The 23316-nt window shown below is 60.1% G+C and overlaps 3 protein-coding genes across 4 annotated transcripts; 2 read left to right on the forward strand and 1 right to left on the reverse strand.

The window, feature by feature from the left end:
- Nucleotides 1–32: 32 nt before the first annotated feature.
- On the forward strand, nt 33–7240 carry JMJD7 (jumonji domain containing 7). The gene is made up of 8 exons (XM_037161726.2): nt 33–142; nt 4583–4736; nt 4811–5064; nt 5374–5430; nt 5897–5992; nt 6224–6300; nt 6496–6655; nt 6770–7240. The coding sequence occupies exons 1-8, from the start codon at nt 79–81 to the stop codon at nt 6856–6858; spliced, it is 951 nt and encodes a 316-aa protein (XP_037017621.2). The 5' UTR covers nt 33–78; the 3' UTR covers nt 6859–7240.
- Nucleotides 6843–17751, forward strand: PLA2G4B (phospholipase A2 group IVB). 2 transcript variants are annotated; one of them, XM_037161723.2, is made up of 21 exons: nt 7909–7991; nt 8270–8319; nt 9492–9564; nt 9856–9992; nt 10128–10259; nt 10541–10581; nt 10772–10814; nt 11054–11108; nt 11420–11553; nt 11821–11904; nt 12149–12186; nt 13086–13221; nt 13880–14016; nt 14273–14495; nt 14592–14709; nt 14967–15104; nt 15260–15364; nt 15532–15711; nt 16032–16198; nt 16728–16914; nt 17018–17751. In XM_037161723.2, exons 2-21 carry the CDS (start codon nt 8311–8313, stop codon nt 17227–17229), a joined length of 2349 nt encoding a protein of 782 aa, XP_037017618.2. In that variant the 5' UTR covers nt 7909–7991; nt 8270–8310; the 3' UTR covers nt 17230–17751. The 2 variants fall into 2 exon arrangements, with proteins under 2 accessions (XP_053521813.1, XP_037017618.2); XM_053665838.1 differs by lacking the exons at nt 7909–7991; nt 8270–8319 and adding an exon at nt 6843–6923.
- Nucleotides 17430–23316, reverse strand: SPTBN5 (spectrin beta, non-erythrocytic 5). The gene is made up of 12 exons (XM_053665269.1): nt 23247–23316; nt 22889–23121; nt 22555–22644; nt 22231–22467; nt 22022–22072; nt 21449–21580; nt 20880–20971; nt 20661–20746; nt 19754–19828; nt 19009–19157; nt 17738–18277; nt 17430–17549 (listed from the first exon to the last, which is right to left on the reverse strand). The coding sequence occupies exons 1-12, from the start codon at nt 23314–23316 to the stop codon at nt 17430–17432; spliced, it is 1875 nt and encodes a 624-aa protein (XP_053521244.1).

Raw genomic sequence — 23316 nt, forward strand, 5'->3', positions numbered from 1 at the left:
GCGAGGGGCCTGGAGATAGGGCGATCTTGAGGGGGCGGGGCCTCGGGGACGGCGGAGTGGGGCGGTGGCGGCGCTGTTATGGCGGAGGTGGCTTTGGACGCCATACGGAGGGAGTTACGAGAATTCCCGGCGGTGGTAAGAGGTGAGTGGGTTTGCTCAGGCTGTGGCATCCTGGCGTTGGCTGCGAATCAATCTCAGGACGCGGGAGGGGCCGCGGGCAAGCCGGGGACCGGGTTCCGGAATCGTGTGGCACTGGTGCTTCCGGGACGCAGACACGAGACTGTCCCCTCGAGGAGCGCACATTCTCGTGCACGTGACAAGTTTATGCCTCCTCTCCGGTCACTGTCGAACCTCCCCCAAGGCCGCGGGTGGAGGGCTTCAGCACCCCTCCTCGCATGTTTGTATGTCCTCGTGGCTTCCTGGGGTGACTGAGTATTTGGGCGCTGTCATGTTTCCCACGCCAGCCCCACACTGAGTAATCGGGGGTGTGTTCCCTTTCCACCCTTTCCTGTCCTAAAGTCTTTCAGTTGGTCGGATTCTCTGTCTTTGAATTCCTACTGGAACTCCATTTAAGAGCAGACTTCTGCAAGCTAGGGGCCGCTCAGACCTTGGGGAGAATTGGGGGCAGCTGTGTAAATGATCCCTGCCTCTCCGCTGCTAGGTTTTTATTTTTCACCCTCCTCTTTCCCTTCCTCTCTCCCACCCTTCTCTCCTATTTTTCGCTAGTCATTTCTCACCAGTGAGTAGAACATGGGCACATGGTTTAAAAAACAAGTTTTATAACATAAAGTAAGCTTTCTTCCCATTCCAGACTCCAGTTTTCATTCTTCCAAAAATACTGTTTATATCTACACACACATTACCTCCCTTTTCATACAAATGGTAGCCTGCTAAACATACCTGTCTTTGTTATGTATCTTGGAGATCATTCCATATTCCTGCACTGCAGTCTTTTTCACATGTGGATACTAGTGCTGTAATTTACTTAATCAGCCCATTGCTGTAAGGGGTATAGGTCATTCCCAGACTATTGTTTTCAGTAGAGCTGCATCGAATACTTTGAGTGTTCTTTTAATAAATACAACCATGTGCCACATGTGTGATAATTTCGTTGTTGTGTAAACATCATAGAATGTGTACACAACCTTAGATGATATAGCCTAGTACTGTAATTGTATGTGCTATGCATACTTGTATGTGACTGCCAGCATCACCACAAGCCTTATGGGACCACCATTGTATTTATGGCCTGTTGTTGACCAAAACATTTGAACATGTAGCCCATGGCTGTGCTTAAGCACATCAGTGGGCCAGGCTCTGTTCAGTGGGCTTAAGACGCATCACTGAGCAAAACCAGTCTGTGCCCTCACAGAGCTTGCAGTTCTAAGTGAGGATACAAGCAGTGAGCCATAGACACACTCAGGAAATTATGTAGAAGGGGATTACAAGATAAGTGCTATGAGAGAGAAAAAGTAGAGTGATGGACCTCGGGATGTCAGGGTGGAGGGCAGGCTACACATTTATTTTTATTTTTGATTTAATCTTTTTTGGGGGGTTGTCAAATGACTTTTGATTGAAATCGTTTCATTTGTAGTCCTTGACTACACTACTGTCAATGTCATCTGTGATGTCATGAGGGTGGCAGCTGTCAACATTGTAGCCCACAGAGTGGGCCATCCCCAGGGTCTCTTTAATGGTTCCAGAGAGTTCTCTAGCTAAAGATCGGTGCTGCATCTGTTGGGCAATGTTGACAATCTCACCAAAAGTGATAGTTCCACTGTGCTTAATGTTTTTCTTGCTCCTTTCTGTCTCGTGGTGGTTCTTTGAGGGCTTTGATGATCAGGGCAGAGGCAGAAGGCACTGCCTCAGTCTGGGCCTGTCTGTTCTTCATGATCAGTTTCACTGTGATCCTCAGACCCTCCCAGTCGCTGGTTGCTTTGGCAATGTCATCACCAACCTTTTTTGGAGACAGGCCCAGGGGCCCGATCTTGGGGGCCAGGGCAGACATGGCAGACATGGCATAGACTTCCCTGCCGGTGCACCTTGAGCCTATGACTTTGACCTCAGGGTTTCGGGAGCATGGTGGAGGCGGCTGGTGTCGGATGAACCTGGATTTAGGATGACTGAAGAAAGTTGCATCTTTGCCTCCTTTGAGCCGAAAGATGAAAGCTAATTTAATCTTTATTGTATTTTTCCCCATTACCATTTAGTCCCCTTATACCCCTCTCCCTCAGCAATCCCCACACTGTTGTCCGTGTCCATGAGTCCTTTAGGTTACACATTTAAACGATATGGTCAGGGCAGGCCTCCTTGATAAGGCAACATTAGCGCACAGGCTTGGAGGGAGGGAGCTGTGCGCACACCTGAGAAGGACATCAGGTGAAGGGCACGGATGGGCAGATGTCCTGCGGTGGGAGTGTGCCTGGTGGTTCAGGGGACAGTGAAGAGGCCTGTGCGCCTGGAATGGAGCAAAGACTGTGAGTGTGTGGGTCGCCTAAATTTCTAGCAGAAGAGTGGGGCCAATGGAATTTTTTAGATTCCTTTTGAAATTCCCTCACTTTGAAGCCCCAGGAGAAAAGAGTAGTCATTCTCTGCAGGAAAACTTAAATGGTAAGAAAGTAAAACCGAAGTAGCTGAAGAAAGTACAAAGGGTTAAAAAACAGTTGTGGTGTACTTTAAAAGTTCTAGTGAGAGTCACAGGGAGATTCACTGAGCCCCACATCCCGCACCCCGCAGGGTGACTGCCTAGATGGGCCGGCGTGGCTGGGAAGGCCCCCTGCCAGCTTCTTCCCTCTGCTGGCTCATCCGCCTGGCAGAGCCCATCTTACCCTCTCGCCAGTGAAGCAGGCACACATGCCAGCTCTTTCCTTTTCTGTGTTCCCCAGACCCGCCAGGGTCTGCCTTCCCACTCAGTTCCAATCCTTGATCTCGTGACCTTCACTTTCTGACTGATCGCAAGGCAGAGATGCCTGGAGAGACACGGCTGTGAGAGATGGAGTGTGACCTCAGAGGTGAAAACGAATGCGGTGGCTGCTTGGAGCAGGATGCAGTAACTGCCCACTGGGGGCTGTGACATTCAGGCTAGACCTCAGGGATAAAATAACAAAGCAAAGGCCTGAACCCTTTGTAAAAGCCAGGAGAAAGGCATTCCAGTCTGAATAGGAACAAAGTTTAATGCTGCCTCAGTGGTGTGAGGTAACGTGCAGGCACCGGGCGAGGAAACCAGACCGGAAAAGTAGGCTGGGCCTGAGTGCATGCCAAGGCAGACAGTGTTGTAAGGATGAGTGGTAAGTCATCAAAGGATTTTTTTTGCTTGGGGTGTGACCAGATGAGATTGTATTTTAGGAAGATGATGGGGGCCAGGGTGAGGGACGCTTTGAGAGGGAGCTGAATTAAGCCCAAGAAACCAGTTAGTTCACTGCAGCAACCATCCAACCAGGAGATATTGGAGACTTGAATTTAACCATTAAGTAAACATTTACTGAATGCCTACTGTGTGCTCAGTATTATTCTAGGTCCCAAGAATGCACCAGTGAACAGGACAAGCATCCCTGCCCTCATGGAGCTTATATTCTACCAGGAGACCAGTAAACAGTTTAGATAAGTAAAATATATAGTATGTTAGATGATGATAAATGATAGGGAGAGAGGAAAGTAAAGGAAGGGGTATAAGGATTTTGGGGAGGTTATAGTTTTTTAAGCAGGTAGCTGGGTGGGTGTGGGGGGAGTCTTACTGAAGTGACGTTTGAGGACTCAAAGGGGGTAGGTGAATGTGGATACCAGCAGAGGAAGGAAGGAGGGGGTAGACTGAGAGACACAGGAGGTAGTAGAATCAACAGGACTTGGAGACCGTCAGTAGGCTGTCTCCCTCAGACAGGAGTGAGGGAGAAGGAAGAGTCAGGAGAAGAGAGGTTTATTGGGGTGGCACAGAGCCGCTGGAGACCCCGCACTGCGCTCCCTGCCCGGGGCTCCCAGCAGCCCCGTGTCTGAGGATGGTGACACCGTAGCCCTGCTTTTCCTCCTGTGTATTGTGAGGTGGTCTGTCTCCCCAGTTTGGTTGTAAGCTTCCTGCGATGCTGATTGGATCATCCCTTGATACCTCCACATTGGCCAGGCTGAGTGCTGAGCACAATGTAGGGGCTCGGTAAATGTCACTGTTACAAAGTGCTTTCCAGAGCCTCAGCCCCCTTGCCAGCCTGTAACCTTGGGCCTCAGCTCTGTTCATGCCGGAGCTCCCAGTACCACCCAGTGGCCGCCTTTCCTAATGGATGCCGGGAGGTCGGCCACTCCAGAGTGGGAAAGCTAAGGGTCAGACATGGCCCCAAGGAGAGTTTGGGTTATGGACTGAGCACGCCCCTGGCCCTGTCCGCCTCTGTGGCCCATAGTCGTGTGCTTGTGAGTATGTCAGGCTTTCTCCCTTAAATTTCCCGATTGTCTGGGATCCTATGGTCACCAATGCGCATTGTCTAGAGATACAGTGTGACCTGCCCAGGGAGGGCATCTCTTATGCAGACAGTGGGGCAGCGACTGGGTGCCGTTGGCTTCATCTCTCCCTCGCCCCCTGCTCCCCTCTTTCTCTCAGAGCTCAGCGTGCCTCTTGCTATGCCCTACCTGGACAAGCCTCCACCTCCGCTTCACTTCTACCGGGACTGGGTCTGCCCCAACAGGCCCTGCATCATCCGCAATGCCCTGCAGCACTGGCCGGCCCTCCAGAAGTGGTCACTCCCCTACCTCAGGTTGGGGCTGCCCCAGCGGGATGTGGGTGGTGCTTTATGGCATCTGGGCAGAAGCCGAATGTCCATTCTTCCAGAGCCACAGTGGGCTCCACGGAGGTGAGTGTGGCCGTGACCCCAGACGGCTACGCAGATGCCGTGCGAGGGGACCGCTTTGTGATGCCTGCCGAGCGCCGCCTGCCTCTGAGCTGTGTGCTCGATGTGCTGGAGGGCCGAGCCCAGCACCCAGGAGTCCTCTATGTGCAGAAGCAATGCTCCAACCTGCCCACAGAGCTGCCCCAGCTGCTGCCTGATCTGGAGCCCCACGTGCCCTGGGCCTCCGAGGCGCTGGGTGAGTGAGTGGAGGGGGAGCCCTGCTTACTGTCTCCCGTCAGTGGTGACTTGCCCACGCTCTTGGCCACAAGGTTAGGTGTTACGCAGTAAACTCAGATTCTCAGGCCTCAGCTTCCTTTCCATCAGTGAACTACTGGAGATTGCTGCCCCTTGCCAGTGGCCCGCCTCTGCCCTTTCTCCCTGCTCCCTTCCTGCAGCCCCTCTTCTCCCCACCCAGTTCTGGCCTGGCATCACTGTAAGGTGGCTATTCCCAGCCTGGCCTTTGGGACACCCTCTTTCAACTCACCCTCTTTCCTCTGACCTGCAGGAAAGATGCCCGATGCTGTGAACTTCTGGCTGGGAGAGGCAGCCGCTGTGACATCTTGTAGGTATCAGGTGGAGGGCAGACCAAGTGGGGAAGGTCGGGCCTGGCCAAAAGTTAGACCGACTTTCCTCCAAGATTCCTCCTGGGGTTCTGGCCTCGGACACAAGAGAGGGCCTCGCCTGACAGCTCAGGTGGAGACGGCACCCTTGGCGTGGCAGGTGGAGGGTGCTGTTTCTTCTAGGTCCCTAGAAAGCTTTTCAAAGGCCTGCTGGGCCAGGGAGCGAACTCAGGAGAGCCCTGTTTGCTAGAATTTTCCTTCTGGTGGAGATGAGCCCAGGGCCTGGCAAGTGTCAAGTCCCCGGAGGACAGAGATCAGAAATGCCAGAACCCTGCCAGGTTTCCCCTCAGACCTGCTCCGACACGGTGTGCTCTTCTCTCACACCATAAGCCGTCTCGGGGTGCAGGGCCCCAGCATGATTGTCTGCCCCTCCTGTGCCTGCCCTCGGGGCCGCCTTTGTGTTGGCAGTGCATAAGGACCACTATGAGAACCTCTACTGCGTGCTCTCGGGAGAGAAACACTTCCTGCTGCATCCACCCAGTGACCGGCCCTTCATCCCTTATGGTAGGGACTCGGCCTGCGGGAGGAGTTCTGGGGAGCAGGCAGCCCAAGGTGGAGGGAGGGTAGCGAGGGCCCTGGGCGGGCTCATGCCCTGGGCCTGAGTTGTGAACACCGTGTTTCCACCGAACTAGGGCTCCTGACCTTCTTGCCCCTGTGCCCAGGGAATAAGTAAGTGGAGGCTGGCAAGCTGTAGGCCACTTGAGGGGTCCCACACCTTTCCCCCTCTGGTTTCAGAGATGTACACACCGGCAACCTACCAGCTAACTGAAGATGGCTCTTTTAAGATGGTGGATGAGGAGGCCATGGAGAAGGTGTTCATCTTGTTCCTGGGCCCCAGGGAGGGAAGGGTACGAGTCTGGGCTCTGAGGAGCAGGCCCAGAGGAGCTGGGGCCTCTTGGAGGCCCCCGGTGCAGAGCAGGGCAGAGCCTGAGGTGTTTACCTTTGGAGGAGACAGCGTTGGAGGGCCTGGGCCTCAGGGCCTGTCCGGGCATCCGCTGTGTCTGCAGGTGCCCTGGATCCCACTGGACCCGTTGGCCCCAGATCTGGTTCGGTACCCCAGCTACAGTCAGGCGCAGGCCCTGCGCTGCACGGTGCGGGCTGGTGAGATGCTCTACCTGCCAGCCCTGTGGTTCCACCACGTCCAGCAGTCTCATGCCTGCATTGCTGGTGAGGAGCTGCCCATCACCCAGCGGCAGGACCAGCAGGGCATCTGGCGGGCGGGCGAGGGAGGCTGTGGGTGAGTAGGGGGACCCTCATGCTCGCGTCTCGTTCTCTCTGCAGTGAATTTCTGGTATGACATGGAGTATGACCTCAAGTACAGTTACTTCCAGCTGCTTGACTCCCTCACTAAGGCCACAGGCCTTGACTGATGGAGCCTGGTGAATTCTGTTGCCAAGAACAGCTCATGGAAGAGGTCGTTTCCCTCTTGGGCCAGGTGAATTCCGGAGGCAGCTTGGAGTCAGAGTGTGCTGGCTCCTGGCCCAGCTTGGCTTGCCGTCAGCTCTGCTGGGTCTCTAGGGGCGGTCTGGAGGGCCACAAGGCACCAGGCGGGCGTGGGGGTGGGCTCACCCAGGGGAGGCAGTGGCACGGCCTCTCACCTCCGTGACCCGGGGTGTGTTCGTGCCTCGGAGCATTGGTGTCCTGTCTGTGAGACAGGTAAGGACTGTTCCTGCCCCACGGGGTGTTGTGAGGCCTGGAGATAGTATCTGCAAGGGCGGTTCAATAAAAAGAGCTGTGACTTGCGTGTGCTGATTCTTCCTCTTGAAGTTGCTATTTGTGGTCTGGTGAGGGCAGGTGAAAATCTCAGGGTGACTGACTGAGGTGAGGGCTGGGTCCAGGCCTGGCCCGAGGAGCTCTCCGGTGCCAGGACCCCTCCGTTCATGGCAGCCCTTGTGCCCGTGGCAGCAGGGAGGCCGACCCCCGTCTAGTGATGCTTTGGCGCAGGCCTCATTGGTTTGGGGTCTGTAAAGCTCTTCCTAACTTTTTCTCTCCTTCCCTCCCGCTCTGGGGCAGCCTGTGGGGTCTGGTGCCTTGAGGGTCACCCCTGTCCCTCCTACAAGAAGCACAGGTAGGAGGGGACAGAAGCTGCTGCCCCTCTCCCCACCAGCCCAGCCCTGGAGATGAAAGAGCCCCCTCTCCTGAGTGCCAACCCACAGGCCGCATCCGTGATCACCTAGCACCCAGCTCCAAGGACGGAGGCAGCCGGCTTTGAAGGGCTGTTTCATAGAACAAACCACACCCCTGCCAGGTCATCATGGGGCCCGGGGCACTCCTCTCAGATTGGCCAACCATTTCAGTCAAGACTGGGTCTGCCTGCCATACCGGCACGGCACCAGGAGGTAGGGAAGGGCCCTGCCTTGGGGGACATGGCTCTTCCTCTTCCGTTCACTGTTGCCCTCGGCCCACCCACTGCTTCCAGACCTAAGTGGTCCCTCCAGGCCCCACCTTCCTGTTTCTTCCTGCTCGGCCTCTGACAGCGAGCTCTCCTGGGTCCCTCCTCTAGGTGAGGAGGGAAAGCAGGGTTGGACGGGTGGGCACAGGGGGTGATGGCTGGAGAGAATGGATTTTGGGGGTGTTAAGCCACCGCCACAGGGAGGTTAGTGGCTTCGTACAGGTTTAAGATGCCTCATTTCCTGGACAGGTGAATGGTCCAGGAATGAGTGTGGGGCTTGGGTGGAGCGGAGGTGGCTGGGAGGGACCAGGGAGGAGCTTGGAGTCAGCTGGGGCATCCCTGGTGCTGGATGACACAGCTGACAGTCCGCGGTTTTCCAGGTTTTCCAGCCACTGCCTGTCATTCCTCGCTCCAGAGGACTCTCAGCCTCATGGCTCTGGTAAGACTGGTGGAGAACGGGGCCCGCACTCTAACCTCTGGTTTTCCCGGGCCTGGTTAATGCTGCTCCTTAGCAGAGCTGTCGGCTTGGACCAGCGTGGTGCGCAGAAGCCAGGGAAGAGGCAGGGACCTGGGACGAGGGGCCATCCTGGGTTCCTCCCGCCCTTGTGATAGGCTCCGAGTGGAGCTCCCTGGCGTCACGGACCTGGGCCCTGGTGGCTCAGGCCCCCAGCCACTGTGCTGGGGCCTCGGAAGGAAGTGGCTGCTCCACTGCTCCTTCCGACTCAGCTGCTTGGGGCGAGGGCTCCAGGGCTGACAGTGATCAATGAGCTTCCCCGGCCCTTCTCTGGACTCCGTCAGGGCCCTTCCTGAGGTGGGGCTGGAGGCTGAAGGGCAGGGCTGGTTGGCGCGGGTCTTCCCCGCTTCGGCAGCCTGCCGGCATCCGTACCCTCAGACCCAGGGTTGTGGTTTTGGATGGAGCTGCCTGAGGGCCATCGTTAGCCTGACCTGGTCGGACGGGAGGGACGGGACAACCTGTGGGCGGTGTGACCTGGCGATTGCTGTCTCTACCTCAGGAGACAGCCCATTCGCAGAATTGCTCCCTGGCCAGGGGTGGGGGGCTGGAAGAAGGGAGCGGCTCAGCCAGGAATGGGGGGGCCTTAGGCCGGGCTGGGGTCCTGACGTACCTCTTCCCTGGGCCCCTGCTGCCCAGGACCAGCCTCAAGTCTGCTTACTAAGGGTGAGCTGGGGATGGGGGTGAAGGGAGAGTATGCCAGCACGTGGAAGCAGGTAAGTGTGGGGATTGAGAGCACAAGCCTGGAGCGACCTGGTCCAATCCTGGCCCTGAACCTTGGGCCAGTGACTAGTCTTCCCGCCTCGGTCTCCTGGTGAGGTTGGTCATAGGTGGTCCCCACACACCGGGTGTTTGTGTAAGTGAATGAATCACTGTGCAGAAAGACTGGCCCGGAGCCAGCACAGAGCAGTGTGTCAGTGTTGACGGGCGTCCTCAGCAGGGGTCACAGCGTCTGTCCCCTGCACGGCTGTGGCTGGGCAGGCCTGTGCCTGTGGTCCAGGATTAGGCCTCGAGGGGTCTCACTGGCCTCCCCTTAGGCCCTTCTCTCCTTCCGGTCTCTCTGCCTACAGCACACCCAGCCCCTTCTCTCTCCTCTGCAGGCGAAGGTGCCTGGGACCTGCCTGCTCACCGTTCGAATCCTGCAGGCCCGTGGCCTGCCCTCCAAGGACCTAGGTGAGTGCTGGGCCCAGAAGGGCGACAGTTACGCCGGTGCATTCAGGGTGGAGCAGGGACAGAGGGAAGAGGTGTGAGTAGGGCTGGGCGTGCTGGGGCCTCCTGGGGGGGGCGCCGAGTGGGGGTTCTGGGTGGGAAGTCACGGCGGGGACTCTGCTCTCCCTGCCTCCTGACCCAGCCCCATTCCTCGGGTCTAGGTCTTCCTGGGCTGCCTGTGATGGAAAGACGGTGGCCAGGCTGGGAAGGGCCCTTGGCTGTCCTTCACCAGGTGCTCATTCTTCCTTCCCACAGTGACCCCCTCTGACTACTACGTGACTCTCTGGCTGCCCACGGCCTGTGGCCACAGGCTGCAGACACGCACAGTTCAGAACAACAGAAACCCCATCTGGAATCAGAGCTTCCGCTTCCGAATTCATAGCCAGCTCAAGGTGGGCCTGGAGTCAGCCCGGCCCTTCTCGCCGTCTCTGTCCACTGCCCGCCCCTCCCAGCCCTTCATCTCCTGCCCCAGTCACCTTCCTACTCCACCCCTCCTCCCTGCAGCCCTTCCCTCTGTCCCCTTCCAGAATGTCCTGCAGCTGCAAGTCTTCGACCAGGACCTTCTGACCAATGATGACCCTGTGCTGTCGGTGCTGTTCGACGTGGGGACTTTGCGGGCTGGGGAACTTCGCCGAGAAATCTTCCCTCGGAACCCTCAGGCAAGGCTGCACCTACGGCAGGGGAGGGCTCCGCCCCGGGGAGGGCGCTGCTTGTGAGGCTTCCCTGGCATCCCAGAGGCTTCTGCCAACCAGCAGCTGCAGTCCCCTGAGAAGCAGTCCCGTCCCCAACACTCTTTTTGACACATAAGCCAAGAGCAGCTGTCTTGGGGCAGCCCCAGCAGATCTGCGCTGGGATCTGCCCTCTCGCTCTCTCTTCCCTACTCCTCTCCCCACCTCCACCTTTCTCTCTCTCATTCTGTCTAACTTGCTTCTTTCTCCAGGGTGAGCAGCAGCTGGAAGTTGAATTTCGGCTGCAGAGCTTGTGAGTCGGGGCCATGGGACAGTTCCCGGGTGGGAGTGTGTCCTTCTGGGAAGGACGGGGCCCAGCACCTGGAGCCGACACCTCTCCCTGGCAGCCATCCGGCGGCGGAGGAGGAGCGCCCGGGCCCCCTTGGGGGGTGAGCACCGGGGAAACTGGGCTCCCACTGAGGGTCTCCGGGGCCTCCTTGCAGGAGAGATGGTGCTGAGCAGCTCGTTGGTAATGGAATCCTGGTGGTGAGTGAGGAACCCCTCCCTCAAGCCATCTGCTTGCTGTCCTCCCCGAGCTTCAGGCCTGCCCTGGGGGCCGGGGGGAACCCTAGGATTTCAGTTTCTCAAGAGGACACAACCTCAAGCAAGTGTTTGGTGACTCGGGCCACCGTCACAAAGTGCTGAGGGACAAGAACCAGGGTGTTGGGAGGGTGGGGGCCTGTCACAGGGAGGGTTCGTGTCTGAGGGGCTCTCTCATGGCTCAGGCCCGGGAGCTCTCCTGCTTGCACGTCCGACTGGAGGAGACCGGGAACCAGAAGGGTGAGTCCTTGACCCCTGGGATAGCCCTCAGCACTTGTCTTCCCCTTTCGGGGGGAGCCTGGCGGGGGCCTTGCACTAGATGTCCTCAGCTCTCAGGCAGGAGGAGGGGTTGGGGGGCAGATCCATGCTGGGGTTTTCCCCCTTAGGCCTCAGAAGGGCTGTAGAGGGGAAAGTCCATCTCCAGCCTTGGTCTGGGCCAGAGGTGCATCACAGTGGGGCGGAGGAAGTGCCCCCCAGATGCCTTGGGTAAGGTGAGGGCCTCTGGCTTGAGATCCTATGCCCAGCCTCTTTGCTCTGGTTATTGTTTCCAGGGTCAGAAGGCAGAGTTCAGCTTGAGGTTCCCGGGTCCTATGAGGGTCCACAGGAGGCCTCCGTGGGCACCGCCTCTTCCCCCTGCTTTCACTGCCCAGCTTCTTGGGAGCAGGAGCTGAGTGTTCATCTGCAGGTAGTGCGCCGTGCGCTCCCGAGAGGGGCCTCCCCTTCTCCCCTCCCCCCTCAACACTCCCCCCAGCCTGTCCCTCTGCTCACCGGGAGCCCGCCAGTCCCTCTTCACTCCCTGGCAGAGTCAGGCGCCCTAGTAGGAGTACGGGGCTGACACTGGCCTTGTGTCCCCCTCCCTGCTGCTTCTCTGTCACTCCCAGGGGCAGTCGGTGAAGTCCTTGACAGAAAGGACAGGTAGAGAGCCTTAGTTCTTCTTTCATCCCCCTTGCAGGATGCCCCCCAGGAGCAGCTGAAGGTGCCCCTGAGGGCCCTGCCCTCTGGCCAGGCAGTGAGACTCGTCTTCCCTACGTCCCAGGTACAGGTCACCAGAGAAAGCCAGACGCACAGGCAGGGCCGGGCACCAGGCCTTGAGGGGCTGGCCTGCTTCCACGGCAGCTTCTGTCCTCGGGCCACGCCCTGGATAAGTGCTGGACAGGCTCTGAGTGTCCCCGCCTCCAGGTGTCAGGCCTGGCCCCTGTGGGGACGGCTGGGGGCCCAAGGGATCATGGGGACACTATGGGGTGGCCCACCTTTGTGACCGGCGCATTCATGATTTTCAGGAGCCTCTGATGAGGGTGGAACTGAGAAAAGAAGAAGGGTGAGTGGCTGGGCTGGGCTCTGAGAAAGGTCACGGGGGAAAGAAAGCAGCCAGAGATGGTGGCCGAGAGTCGGTGGCACAGCCTGGAGGAGCGAAGGCAGAGATGGGGCGGCTTCCCAGCACAACCGCCTGCAGTCTTCTCTTAGATGCCCAAGGGTCTGCCCCCAGGGTGTAGCAGGATGTGCAGGGAGCCTTAGCAGGTAGAGGCTCATTTTAACATTTTCCTGGCATCTCAGCTTTAGTCGGAGTGGGTGTGTGCCTAGCCAAGTGCCTGGCACTGGGAGGTACTTGATAAGCATTTGGCTGGGGAAGCAGGTGGAAGGTTAGGAGAGTGTTTTGAGGCACAGTGGGGGCAAGAAAACCAAGAAAGGACAGAAATCAAGCCACTTTGGTGGCGGCTGTTGTGGGTGGACCTTAGCTAACCTTCCTGGGACGGGGAGTCGCCGGCCCTGGCCCTCCACATGCCTGGGAGACTAGCCGTTCACCACAAAGACGTGGGAACTCTGGTTCCTGGCCCCTGTAGCGGTCACCTTCATGTGGACGAGGGAGAGACGCTGAGAGGTGGCAGTGGATCTGTGCTGTTGGGTCCCACCCAGGGGCCCGTCTGCACCCAGGACCCTGGAGGAGCCTCTCCGGTCACCAGTGTCCCTGGGTCTGCGAATCCGCTTTGCTGTGTCTGCTTTGCTGTGTCCCCCACTCGCGTTCCCGCCTGGGTCTGGGTTCACCCCTTCCCCGTGTCACCCACGTGCCGCACTTCTGCCAGTTTGCAGGCAGAGGGGTGAGGGCCGGGGAGAGGGAAGAAGGGACAAGATGGCACCAGGCTTTTCAGGGAGGCAGACGCAGCCTCCTGTTCTCGATGAGACTTGGGAGCTGCCTCACGGGCCCTTCTTCCCACTCAGACCAAAGGAGCTGGCCGTGCGGCTGGGCTGCGGGCCCTGTGCAGAGGAGTGCGCCTTCCTGAGCAGGAGGAAGCCGGTGGTGGCCAAGGCCCTGAAGCAGGCCCTGCAGCTCGATGGAGACCTGCAGGAGGATGAGGTGCGGGGCTGGGCGGGCTGGGCCCAGAGCCCTGTGCTGACTGCTGCCAGCCAGGCTTGGGTCTGCCTCGTCTCTGCCTGCCCCACTCCCTGCCCTCTCTCTCTCTCGATGTTGTCAGGAAATCGATCACATCGAATTCTGAGCATTGCCCGAGACTCTTGGGGCTTGCACGCCGCCCCACTGGGCTAGCATTCCTTCTCATAGTTTCTTGATCCATGGCCTGGTCCTGGCTGTGAGACGGCCTGGTCTGGCCAGTCAGTGGGATGCACACTGTGGGGCCGCCTGCTGGTGCAGCCTGCACCTCTCCTAGGGAGATGACCTCTCCTTGCAAGAGGGAGAGGGGTGCATACATGGGAGATTTTTGAGGTGGCCCTGTGGCTTCCAGAGGTGATCACCAGACTACTAAGGGGCTAGAGGTGAGGAGACAAGGCCTAGAACTTATCTGGTCCATTTTCCCTGGAGTCCTTAAACCTAGACAAGCCTCAACCTCAAGAGGCTACTTCTGACTAGACTCTCCTCTGCAGGCCTGACTAGAGCTGATCCCAAGTGACCTGATTAGATTTTGAGCAGCCTGAGTTATGGGAGAGCTGAGCTTTCCACCTCATCTTCTGGCCGCTTGGCCTTCTTCTCCCTGAGGCCTGGCCGCCCTGTCTTTCAGATCCCAGTGGTAGCTATCGCGGCCACCGGCGGTGGGATCCGAGCAATGACTTCCCTCTATGGGCAGCTGGCCGCCCTGAAGGAGCTGGGCCTCTTGGATTGCGTTTCCTATATCACAGGCGCCTCAGGATCCACCTGGTGAGCTGGCGGCAGACTGAGTTTAGGAGCCTGGGAGTGGCTGGTTGGGTTGTGGCAGGATGAGAGGGTGGTAAGGCTCTCAGACTGCATAGGCCTCTCTGACCAAATCGGAAGAGCCGAGAGCGTGCGTGTGCTGGGGAGAGTGTGCTTAGGGGGACCCCTGGGAGGCACCTGCCAGGCTGTTGTCCTAGAACAGAGCCCAGGGTGTACAATAGGGCCCTTGAGTGATGGTCCCACTGGCTTTGGCTTTTCCCAGGGCTTTGGCCAACCTCTATGAGGACCCAGAGTGGTCTCAGAAGGACCTGGCAGGCCCCACTGAGCTGCTGAAGACCCAGGTGACAAAGAGCAAGCTGGGTGTGCTGGCCCCCAGCCAGCTGCAGCGGTACCGGCAGGAGCTGGCCGAGCGTGCCCAGCTGGGCCACCCCACCTGCTTCACCAACCTGTGGGCCCTCATCAATGAGGCGCTGCTGCACAATGAGGTCCAGAGGTGGAAGTGGGCCTGGGTGGCGGGGATGGGAAAGCCCCGGGCACCGGGAAGCCATGGCTCTAGGCTCAAGTCATCTCCCTCACCCCAGGCCCATGACCACAAACTCTCAGACCAGCGGGAGGCTCTGAGTCGAGGTCAGAATCCTCTGCCCATCTACTGTGCCCTCAACACCAAGGAGAAGAACCTGACTACCTTCGAATTTGGAGGTAAGAGACCTGGATCTGAGACCCATGTTGTCAGGGTTGGCAGGGGGAGGGGGTGTTATACCCTCATCTTCTTGGACAGTTCCCACGCTTTCCAGACTGTTGTCCAGGCATTGGGGTGAGGGCCTTGGGTCTCAAGCCCAGAGTGCCAGCAGGAAGGCTGAGCCTCCAGGTCACCAGACCACCCTGACCTGAAGCCCGTGGTGGCTGTGTTGGTGCCGAGGGTCCTCAGGCCTCACGGTAAGGTGACTTCCTCACAGAGTGGTGCGAATTCTCCCCCTACGAGGTCGGCTTTCCCAAGTACGGCGCCTACATCCCCTCCGAGCTCTTCGGCTCTGAGTTCTTCATGGGGCGCCTGATGAAGCGGCTGCCTGAGTCCCGCATCTGCTTCCTGGAAGGTGAGGAGGCTGGAAGGCTGCAGCAGCTGGGGCGGTAGGGAGAATGGGCCCCGGGGAGGTGGTGGGCTTTGACCTTCCCAGGTCAGTCCTGGAAATGTTTCCTGGTCCAGGATGGTGACGGGGTGGGCGATCCTCTTCCCTGCATGTCCCCTCAGGTATCTGGAGCAATCTGTATGCAGCCAACCTCCAGGACAGCTTATACTGGGCCTCCGAGCCCAGCCAGTTCTGGGACCGCTGGGCACGGGATCAGGCCGGCCTGGGTAGGTGTCTGGACTCCTCGTAACCGTGCAGCGGGGCCGCCAGTGGGCGGGTTCGGGGTAGGTGGGGCGGCTCTCAGGCCTTTGAGAGTCCATAGAGGCTGGGGTAGAGGCCCAGGGGTACCCATTTCCTGCAAGACACCCCACTTCCTTCCCTCTTGATTGTGCAGATAAGGAGCAGAGCCCACTTCTGAGGACAGAAGAGCCTCCCTCGGTGGCCGGCAGGATAGCCGAGTTCTTCACCAACCTTCTGACGTGGCGGCCACTCACCCATGCCGCCCACAACTTCCTGCACGGCCTCCATTTCCACAAGGACTACTTCCAGCACCCGCACTTCTCCACCTGGAAAGGTGTCTGTTTCTCCCCCGGTCCCGGCTCTCCAGTCCCCCTGGGGTTGCCTGAGCCTAGGGTCCCTGGCCCACACACCTGTACTCTGTGACCCCTGGTCCCCAAGGCTGCTTGGAGCAAGAGCCCCCTTTTCTTTCCTTATGTTGGGGACTGGGGCCCACCTTCAGGGCCTCAGGAAGTGGAGGTGCTTCTTTGGTGAGAGCAGGGCCAGAGGGCGGAGTCTCCTTTCACGGGCAGCACGGAGCTGGCACGAGGCTCGAGGGGCTGGTGCCCCAGCACCTGTGACAGCCGCTTCTCCACCCCGTCCCCTCAACCTTTCCAGCCACCAAACTGGACGGGCTCCCCAACAAGCTGACACCCACAGAGCCCCACCTTTGCCTGCTGGATGTTGGCTACCTTCTCAACACCAGCTGCCCGCCCCTCCTGCAGCCCACACGGGATGTGGACCTCATCCTGTCGCTGGATTATAACCTCCACGGAGCCTTTCAGGTGGGCTGCAGGCAGGCTTGGGGGGCGGTGGGGAACCCCTAGCCTGGCCTGACATCTGGACTTATGCCACCAGGGCAGTCTGCTTCGGCATCCTGGATGGTCCCACCTTCCCTTAGGGCCATGTCAGTGACACTGTGAGTGGGAACTGAATTCCTAAAGTCCACAACCAGGGGAGCTCGCTCTGCTCAGGGAGTTGGAGTGGTGGGCAGACTGGAAGCATGTTGAAATGTACTTTGTGTTCGGGCCCCCTTCGCTGTACCCACACACCCAGTGGGTGCTGGACCTCTGGGGCCCCCGCCTTGGTCCAGCCAAGGTCTCTGCCTCCCCATTGCAGAATCTGGGCGCTGCTAGCAGCCCCACTCAGCTGAGCCCGGTGGGGCTGCAGCAGGAGCTGTCAGGTTTGAGTGGGTTTCCAGGTCTGGCCGGGCCCACTGGTCTGAGTCGGCCATCAGGCCCTAAGTCCAAGGTGTGTGCGCAGACGGCCACGTTCGGTCAGCAGCCCTCTGACGCCATCCTGCCCATCCCACAGCAACTGCAGCTCCTGGGCCGGTTCTGCCAAGAGCAGAAGATCCCGTTCCCGCCCATCTCTCCCAGCCCGGAGGAGCAGCGCCAGCCTCCGGAGTGCCGCCTGTTCTCGGACCCCGACTGTCCTGAAGCCCCTGCTGTGCTGCACTTCCCCCTGGTCAGCGACTCCTTCCAGGAGCACTCGGCCCCTGGTGAGTCGCCACCCCGGCCCTGTCCCTCGTCCCACCGCCTCCGTCCTTCAGGTCTCCCCCAAGGATGCATTTCCCGTGTGTCAGGCCGCTCTCTCCCCACCAGGCGTCCCCCGGGCAGCTGAGGAGAAGGAGGCTGGGGCGGTGAACCTGTCTTCGTCCGACTCCCCCTACCACTACTCGAAGGTGACCTACAGCCAGGAGGATGCTGACAAGCTGCTCCGCCTGACGCATTACAACATCTGCAACAACCGGGAGCAGCTGCTGGAGGCCTTGCGAGGGGCTATGCGGCGGCGGAGGCAGCGCAAGCCCCAGTAACAGCGGCACCTGGCCCGGGGTGCCCGCCCGGCCTGCCGCCTCTGACTTTCCCAGGCTCAATCCTGGCCTGTCCAGCTGCTCTGGTTGAGTTAGAACAGAGACCGTCATCACTGGGCATTCCAAGAACTCTGGGGGTGCAGATGGCCCTGCCGGGGGCTCCCAGCCCTCTTAGGGGCCCCCTACAGTGTACCTAGCGTCACTCAGATGTGGTACTGATGTGGCACTGAAGCCACCAGCAAGCCTGCCATGGACACCTCTGGGTAGATCGAGCCTTCTAACCAGGGGCTGCAGCCTGGGCCCCGTGGGATGGGCCGGAGACGCTTCGAGGCAGGAGAAGAGTCAGCCAGGGTCAGAGGTGGGGACACCTGCAGTAGCACTGCTCATGTCGGTGTCTGCGCTCACTCCCTTGCTGCCTCGAGTAGTTGTACAGAGGGACATCGAGCGCTGTATGCATTACAGAGGCCCGTGCCAACGTGAGGCATTATCTGAGATCTGTCATTGCTGTTACGAAGGGACATGTTATTCCAGACGTTTGGTCGCACAGGGCAAGGACTGGTTTAAGAAACAAAATGTCTTCCCAACCGCCTCTCAGAGCCAGCAAGTCAGCAGGGGCTTCCCCTGAAACGAGGGTCATCTGCTCCCAGCAAAGTGGGCAGGAGGCCAGTTTGGTCTCGGGGGTGGGAGGCGGTGAGGGGGCGGGTCTCTGCTGTTGCAGCCCTGGCCCTGCCCAGGTGAGCAGACTTGCAGGCAGTGAAAGCTGGCGGCCCTGTCCCCACCTGGTCAGGGACACAATCAGAGGGCTGCTTCCCATCCCCCAGTGGGGCGGCCAGAGCTGGGACCAGATGAGCCGAAGGAAGAGGCTAGAGGAACAGCTCCACTGAGCTCTGACCTTGGTGGTGGGGTCCTGTTTCTTAACGAGAGAGGAACCGTCTCGCCCCGAAGTCAGTAGGGCCCTGGGAGCTGAGTCTTGTTCGGGTCCCTGAGATGGTGTCCTCACTTGTAGCCCTGAGGTTTGGTGGCCCCTCAGAGTTTGCTTCAGGGCCGAGGCCTGTGGCGAGGACAGGAAGGCAGAGTGAACCAGGTGCCTAGCGCCCCAGGCTGCCAACTCCCCGGGGACACCTGGCCACCCCCTCGTCATGGCTGGGTGTGTGTGTGATGGACACTAGGAGTGGGCATGGTGTGGGGATGGCAGGGAGATGACTGGTTCTCCCTGCACCTGTCTGCCCTGGCCCAGTGACGCTCAGTCCCTGTCCTGGGCATGTAGCCGGAGTCACAGAGCAGGAGAAATGGCTGCGCGGGTAGCCCGTGTCCAGGAGGACAGGCCGTTCACTCAGCAGCACCTCACCTGAATCGTAGGTGGGAGCCCAGGGGCCCTGCAGGAGTGTGAGTGGACACTTCCCGGAGATTGCGGGCGTGGCGGCCGCCCAGGATGCTGTGGGCGGTCCTCCGCACCGTCCGTGTGTCTCTCCGTGTGTCTGTGGGGCTCCTTGTTCTTGTACCCGTGTTACTGTCTCTGTGCACGTCTGTCTGCGTGGTGTGTGTGGGCTTAGGGGTCTGTGGGTGTGTGTCTGGGCGACGTCCTGACTCCTGGTTTCTCTGGGACAGTAAGGCCCCACCATTTCTCCTTGGCACGGGGTGCGTGGACTGGGGAAGCAGGAGAGGGTGGAGGCACAGAGCGGGGACGGGAGGGGGAACAAGGAGTGAGGGCTGTGTGGGCCCCAGGTGGACAGAGCCAGGTGAGCTCTCCAGCAGGGGCAGAGGGACCCGGGTGCCTCTCACCTCAGCTCCAGCTAAGCAGGAGCAGTGCTGGGAGCCTGGCGCAGTCCTCCGCAGGGCCGGCTGTCTGCGGGAGCTCCAGGGGCTGTGGGTGGCCGTCCGTGCACCCCTGTGTCTCCCCCAGCGAGGAGAGTGGGGGGCAGCCGTGAAAGCTGTGGGGAAAGGGAGACTCGTGGCCCTGATTCTACTGTCGTTGCTGAGAGCGAGCGGGGTTCCACCACGTGGGGTGGGTGCAGGGGCTATTTCCCGGGGGTGGTCAGGGTCTCCACTGTGGCGGTGACTCCATCCACCAGCAGCGAAGGGCTGAGTCTCAGCACCTCCGCTCAGGAGGGCAGCGTCTGTGCTGGCCGTGGAGGCACGGCCCTGGTGCCCCACCTCAGCGGAGTGGCCGGGCCGGGCACCTCCTCAGCAGCTCGCTCAGCCAGGGGGTCCAGGGGTCTGGCTGTGAGCTCTGGGCTTAGACTGTGGCCTGCAGAGCAAGGGAAGGACCCTGGCCACTGGCCACACCAGGCCTGATGCTCGGCCAGCTGCAGGCAGAGTCGCTCCAGGCTCTCTCCTCCTGGCTGTAGTATTTCCCCCCACCCTGCCCGGCCCAGCGATTCTTATGCTGAAGCCCTAACCCCAAGGTGGCACTGATGGGAGGAGCCTTCGGGTGGTGATTAGGTCTTGAGGGCGGAGCCCTTATAAAATCCCCCAGGGAGCCCCTCCGCCCCGCCCACCGTGTGAGGACACAGTAAGAAGGCGCCACCTGCAGCTAGAGGCCGGCCCTCAGCAGATGCCCAGGCTGTCTGTTCCTCGATCTTGGACTTCCCAGTCTCCAGAACTGTGAGAAATAAATGTCTGCTGGTTATAACTTACCCAGTTTGTGGTATTTTTGTTCTAGCAGCCCAGACCGACTAAGATACCCCCACTTCTGGAGGCCCTTGAGCACCAAGCTTGGTCCATGTGGGGGTGCAGGCCAGGTACCCCTGGGGCAGGCCCACCCAGTGCATCTCACCTCCTAGAAGGCCAAATGTTGGCAGCTAAGAAACTCAGAATCCCTCGGGGATTCTGGAGGGTAATCTCAGGGGAACACAGATGGTGAGGAACGGGGCCAGGAACCCAGAGACTGGGAGGGACCCGGCGGGCCCCCTGGGGGAGGCCCAGCAGCCTCAGGATACGCCCTGAACACGTTCCCTCCATGCAGAGGGTCCAAGGGGCCACTTTCTCGGCATCCCCCAGATTAGCAGAGCTGAGCTTGGCCACTCAGTGTCCACATCACCCCCCAAGGGAGGTACATTCAGGGTACGTGAGGACCTGAAGGATGGCGAAGACCCCAGGATCGGACCGGGGCCTGGAAAAGCCCACGAGGGTCCTGGGTGGGCTCGGGGGAGTCGGAGTGGCTGACTCCACAGGAGGCTGATGGGACCAAGAGGCAACCTGGGAATCGAGCCTGGCCCCACCTCTGCTACTAAGTAGCTGTGTGATTTTCGGTAAGTTGCTCACCCTCTCTGGGCCTTAAATTCTTTGCAAAAAGACAGTAAGTCCCATTTACCTTGAAGGTTGTGTAGGTACTAGATGTGAAACTTCCGAAGATGAATAAAACCCCAGCAGCTTGAAGCCCAGGGAGTCAGTGTCCCCCCGCCCCCACCCGCCAGCATTCCCCTGGGGCCTACCTGCCACGCTGCCCAGGGCTCCATGCCAGCTTTCAGCCTGCCCCTTAGATGGTGCTGCAAAGGGGGTCTCCGCCCCACTGCTCGGCCTGCACCCAGACAGCCGTGGTCAAACCCCCTGCCTCCCAGGGGTACCTGGCTCCAGCCCCTTGGCTGCTCTGGGGAGGCCCCGCCTGCTGAGCCAGCGTCTTGGGCCGGCGCCTCTCCCTATGCCGCCCTCACCTTGAAGAGGGAGTAAGCTTCCTGTCATGGTGCTCCCTTGGACTCTCCAGTGGGGCTCCCACAAGGTCAAGGGCAGCTGTGGAAGCCGTGTTCTAAGGAGAGATGACAGGCAGGGGTCACCAAAACCATCAGCGTTTTTCCAGTGGGCCTTTGTGCTGTGTCCCCCACCCCTCCACTTCCCAGTACATCCACTGCCATCCTCCCCTGCTGGAACAGGCTTGGGGAGCTGCCCCCCAAGACTGCACTATAGCCGCCCCAGGGGCTTGAGCTGGGCTGCAGAAAGAAGGCACTGAGGTGGCACCAGCTGCGCCAGGACCAAGGTTCCTGGGGTGGAAGGGGAAGCCAGGGAACAGCTTAGGAGGAAACTGGAAGAGGAGTCCCGCCCTCTACTGGGCTTGGCAGAAAGAGCTGGGAAGTGGCTCTGAGAAGAAACTACCCTAAGAATGGGGGGCCAGGGAGGTGCACCCAGAGTCCACAGTGCCGCAGGGCCAGGTGACCTGGCCCCTCAGAGCCCCTCGAGTGGTTCTGTGGACAGGGGCTACCCAGAGAAGGAGTCTCCTGGCACTTGCCTGCCCACCCTCAGGCAGGAGCTGCTGCCTGAGCTCCACAGACCCCTTCGTGGTAGGGGCGCTCTCACATCTTGAAAGTATAATACGGGGCCCAGGAAGTGTCAGGACCAGCAGAGGGGACGAGGAGGCCCCCTGTGCAAAGGTGGGTAGGTGTCCACTCCTCCAACCTCACTGTCGACCACCCCCGTCCCCCGCCTCAGCCCTGGTTCCCGGTGTGGCCTTTACCCCCATGGCCCCCCCTGGGACCCTGCTGCCTGGCTGCCTGCTCCAGAGAGAGATGGTGGTGGCTAAGGATACTCGCTGCCCAGCTGGGACACCTGGCTGCAGCCAGCTGTGTGCCTGGCCACCAGCTCCCAAGGGACCTGTGCTGGCGGGAAGGTTAGCCCAGGGACAGCTCCTCCTCATCTGAGCCCCATCACCTGTTGCAGGAGCTTCGGTTCCATCTCGGGGAGGGAGCAAGGTGAGCCAGGTCAGGGCACCGGGGCCCTGGTGGTGTGTGTACCCAGCCTCTCCTTCCCACACCCACCCCACCCAGGAGCCCGCTTCCCTGCAGCCCAGGGGACTCCCTCTCACCCCAGTCCACAGTGGCCACCCAGCCCACGAGGATATGGAGGTGATGGCAACCTGAAGCCGGCAAGAGAAAGAATGGGGTTTCCCTGAAGGGTCTGAGGTGGGCTCAGTGCCCCGGAGAGACCCCGACTCCCTCAGGCTGAGGCTGGGACTGTTCCCGCCACAGCCCTCAGGCCCCCATCCTGGGGGTCCCTCACTCCAGCCTCACTCACCCCTGCCCTCCTCTGCAGTTGGACAAACTCCTCCTCCTGGCCCACCAGCAGCTTTTCTAAGTCCTGCTGTCTACAGAGCAGCAGCTCCACATCGGACACTGAGTGCTGGGGAGAAGCAAGCCAGCGTGAGGCCCAGGCCCTGGGGGGTGCGAGGGCCTTCCCCTCGCCCTCTGCAGCCGGCCTGGGTGGCCAGTGGAAGCAAGAGCAGTGGAAGCTGCCCTTGGCCAGAGCTGCTGGCTAGAGTGGCGGGCAAGGGGGCAGGGCCTTGCCCCGCAGTTGGTGTCCAGCAGGAGGATCCTCCCGGGAGGCCAGCCAGGCCCCAGCCTGCTCCAGCCCCTGCTGCAGTCTCTGCAGGGTCCAGGCCTCCTCCAGTGCCTTCAACTGCCTTTCCAGCTCCTGCAGACACTCTGTCGCCTGGAGGGTCAGGGGGCTTCCTGTGAGAGGTCGGGCAGAGCACCCAGGTGGGGCTGGGCTGGCGTGCACAGCGCAAGTGTTGAGGGAAGGCTGAGAGGCCCGGCCCCTCCCCTCTGGCCCCTCCCTCTCCACCCCTGGCCCGGCCTCCCTCTCCTGCGGGCTTCACTCCTGCCGGGGGTCCCGAGGCCTGAGGTCGTCGGGCTCTGTGCCCAGCTCAGTGCCAGGCCCACCCCTGTGCTCGGACCTCCAGGAACATGAAGTGGCCGCTTTCTACCAGCTGCTGCCCTCCTGCTGCACATCCTGGGCTTGAAGGCAGCTCCTTGATTTCTCGCCCCAGCTCCTTATGCTGCTCCAGGAGCCACTTGGCCCCTGCCAGGTCCACAGCCAGCTCCGCTGAGGACACGAGCGCCTGCTTCTCCTGAACCCATGCTCCGTGGGGTGGGCAGAGGAGGCTGCTGTTGGGGCCTGGAGGGCAGCCTGGGGGTGGTGGGGTGGGCAGGAGCCATGCAGGAGGAGGCAGAGTCTGGTTCCCCAAAGAGCTAGGGGGACCCCGCCCCGCAGGGCAGAGCTGAGCCAGTTGCCACCTACAGGCAGTTCCCTACAGCGTCCGGGGAGGGTGTGGCCCTGGGCAGCCCGCTGCAGCTGCCAACCCCGCTCCTGCACCTCAGCCAT

This window comes from Artibeus jamaicensis, unplaced genomic scaffold, assembly GCF_021234435.1.
Source record: "Artibeus jamaicensis isolate MK-2021 breed Jamaican fruit bat unplaced genomic scaffold, CSHL_Jam_final contig_1132, whole genome shotgun sequence".
Classification (NCBI taxonomy): Eukaryota; Metazoa; Chordata; class Mammalia; order Chiroptera; family Phyllostomidae; genus Artibeus; species Artibeus jamaicensis.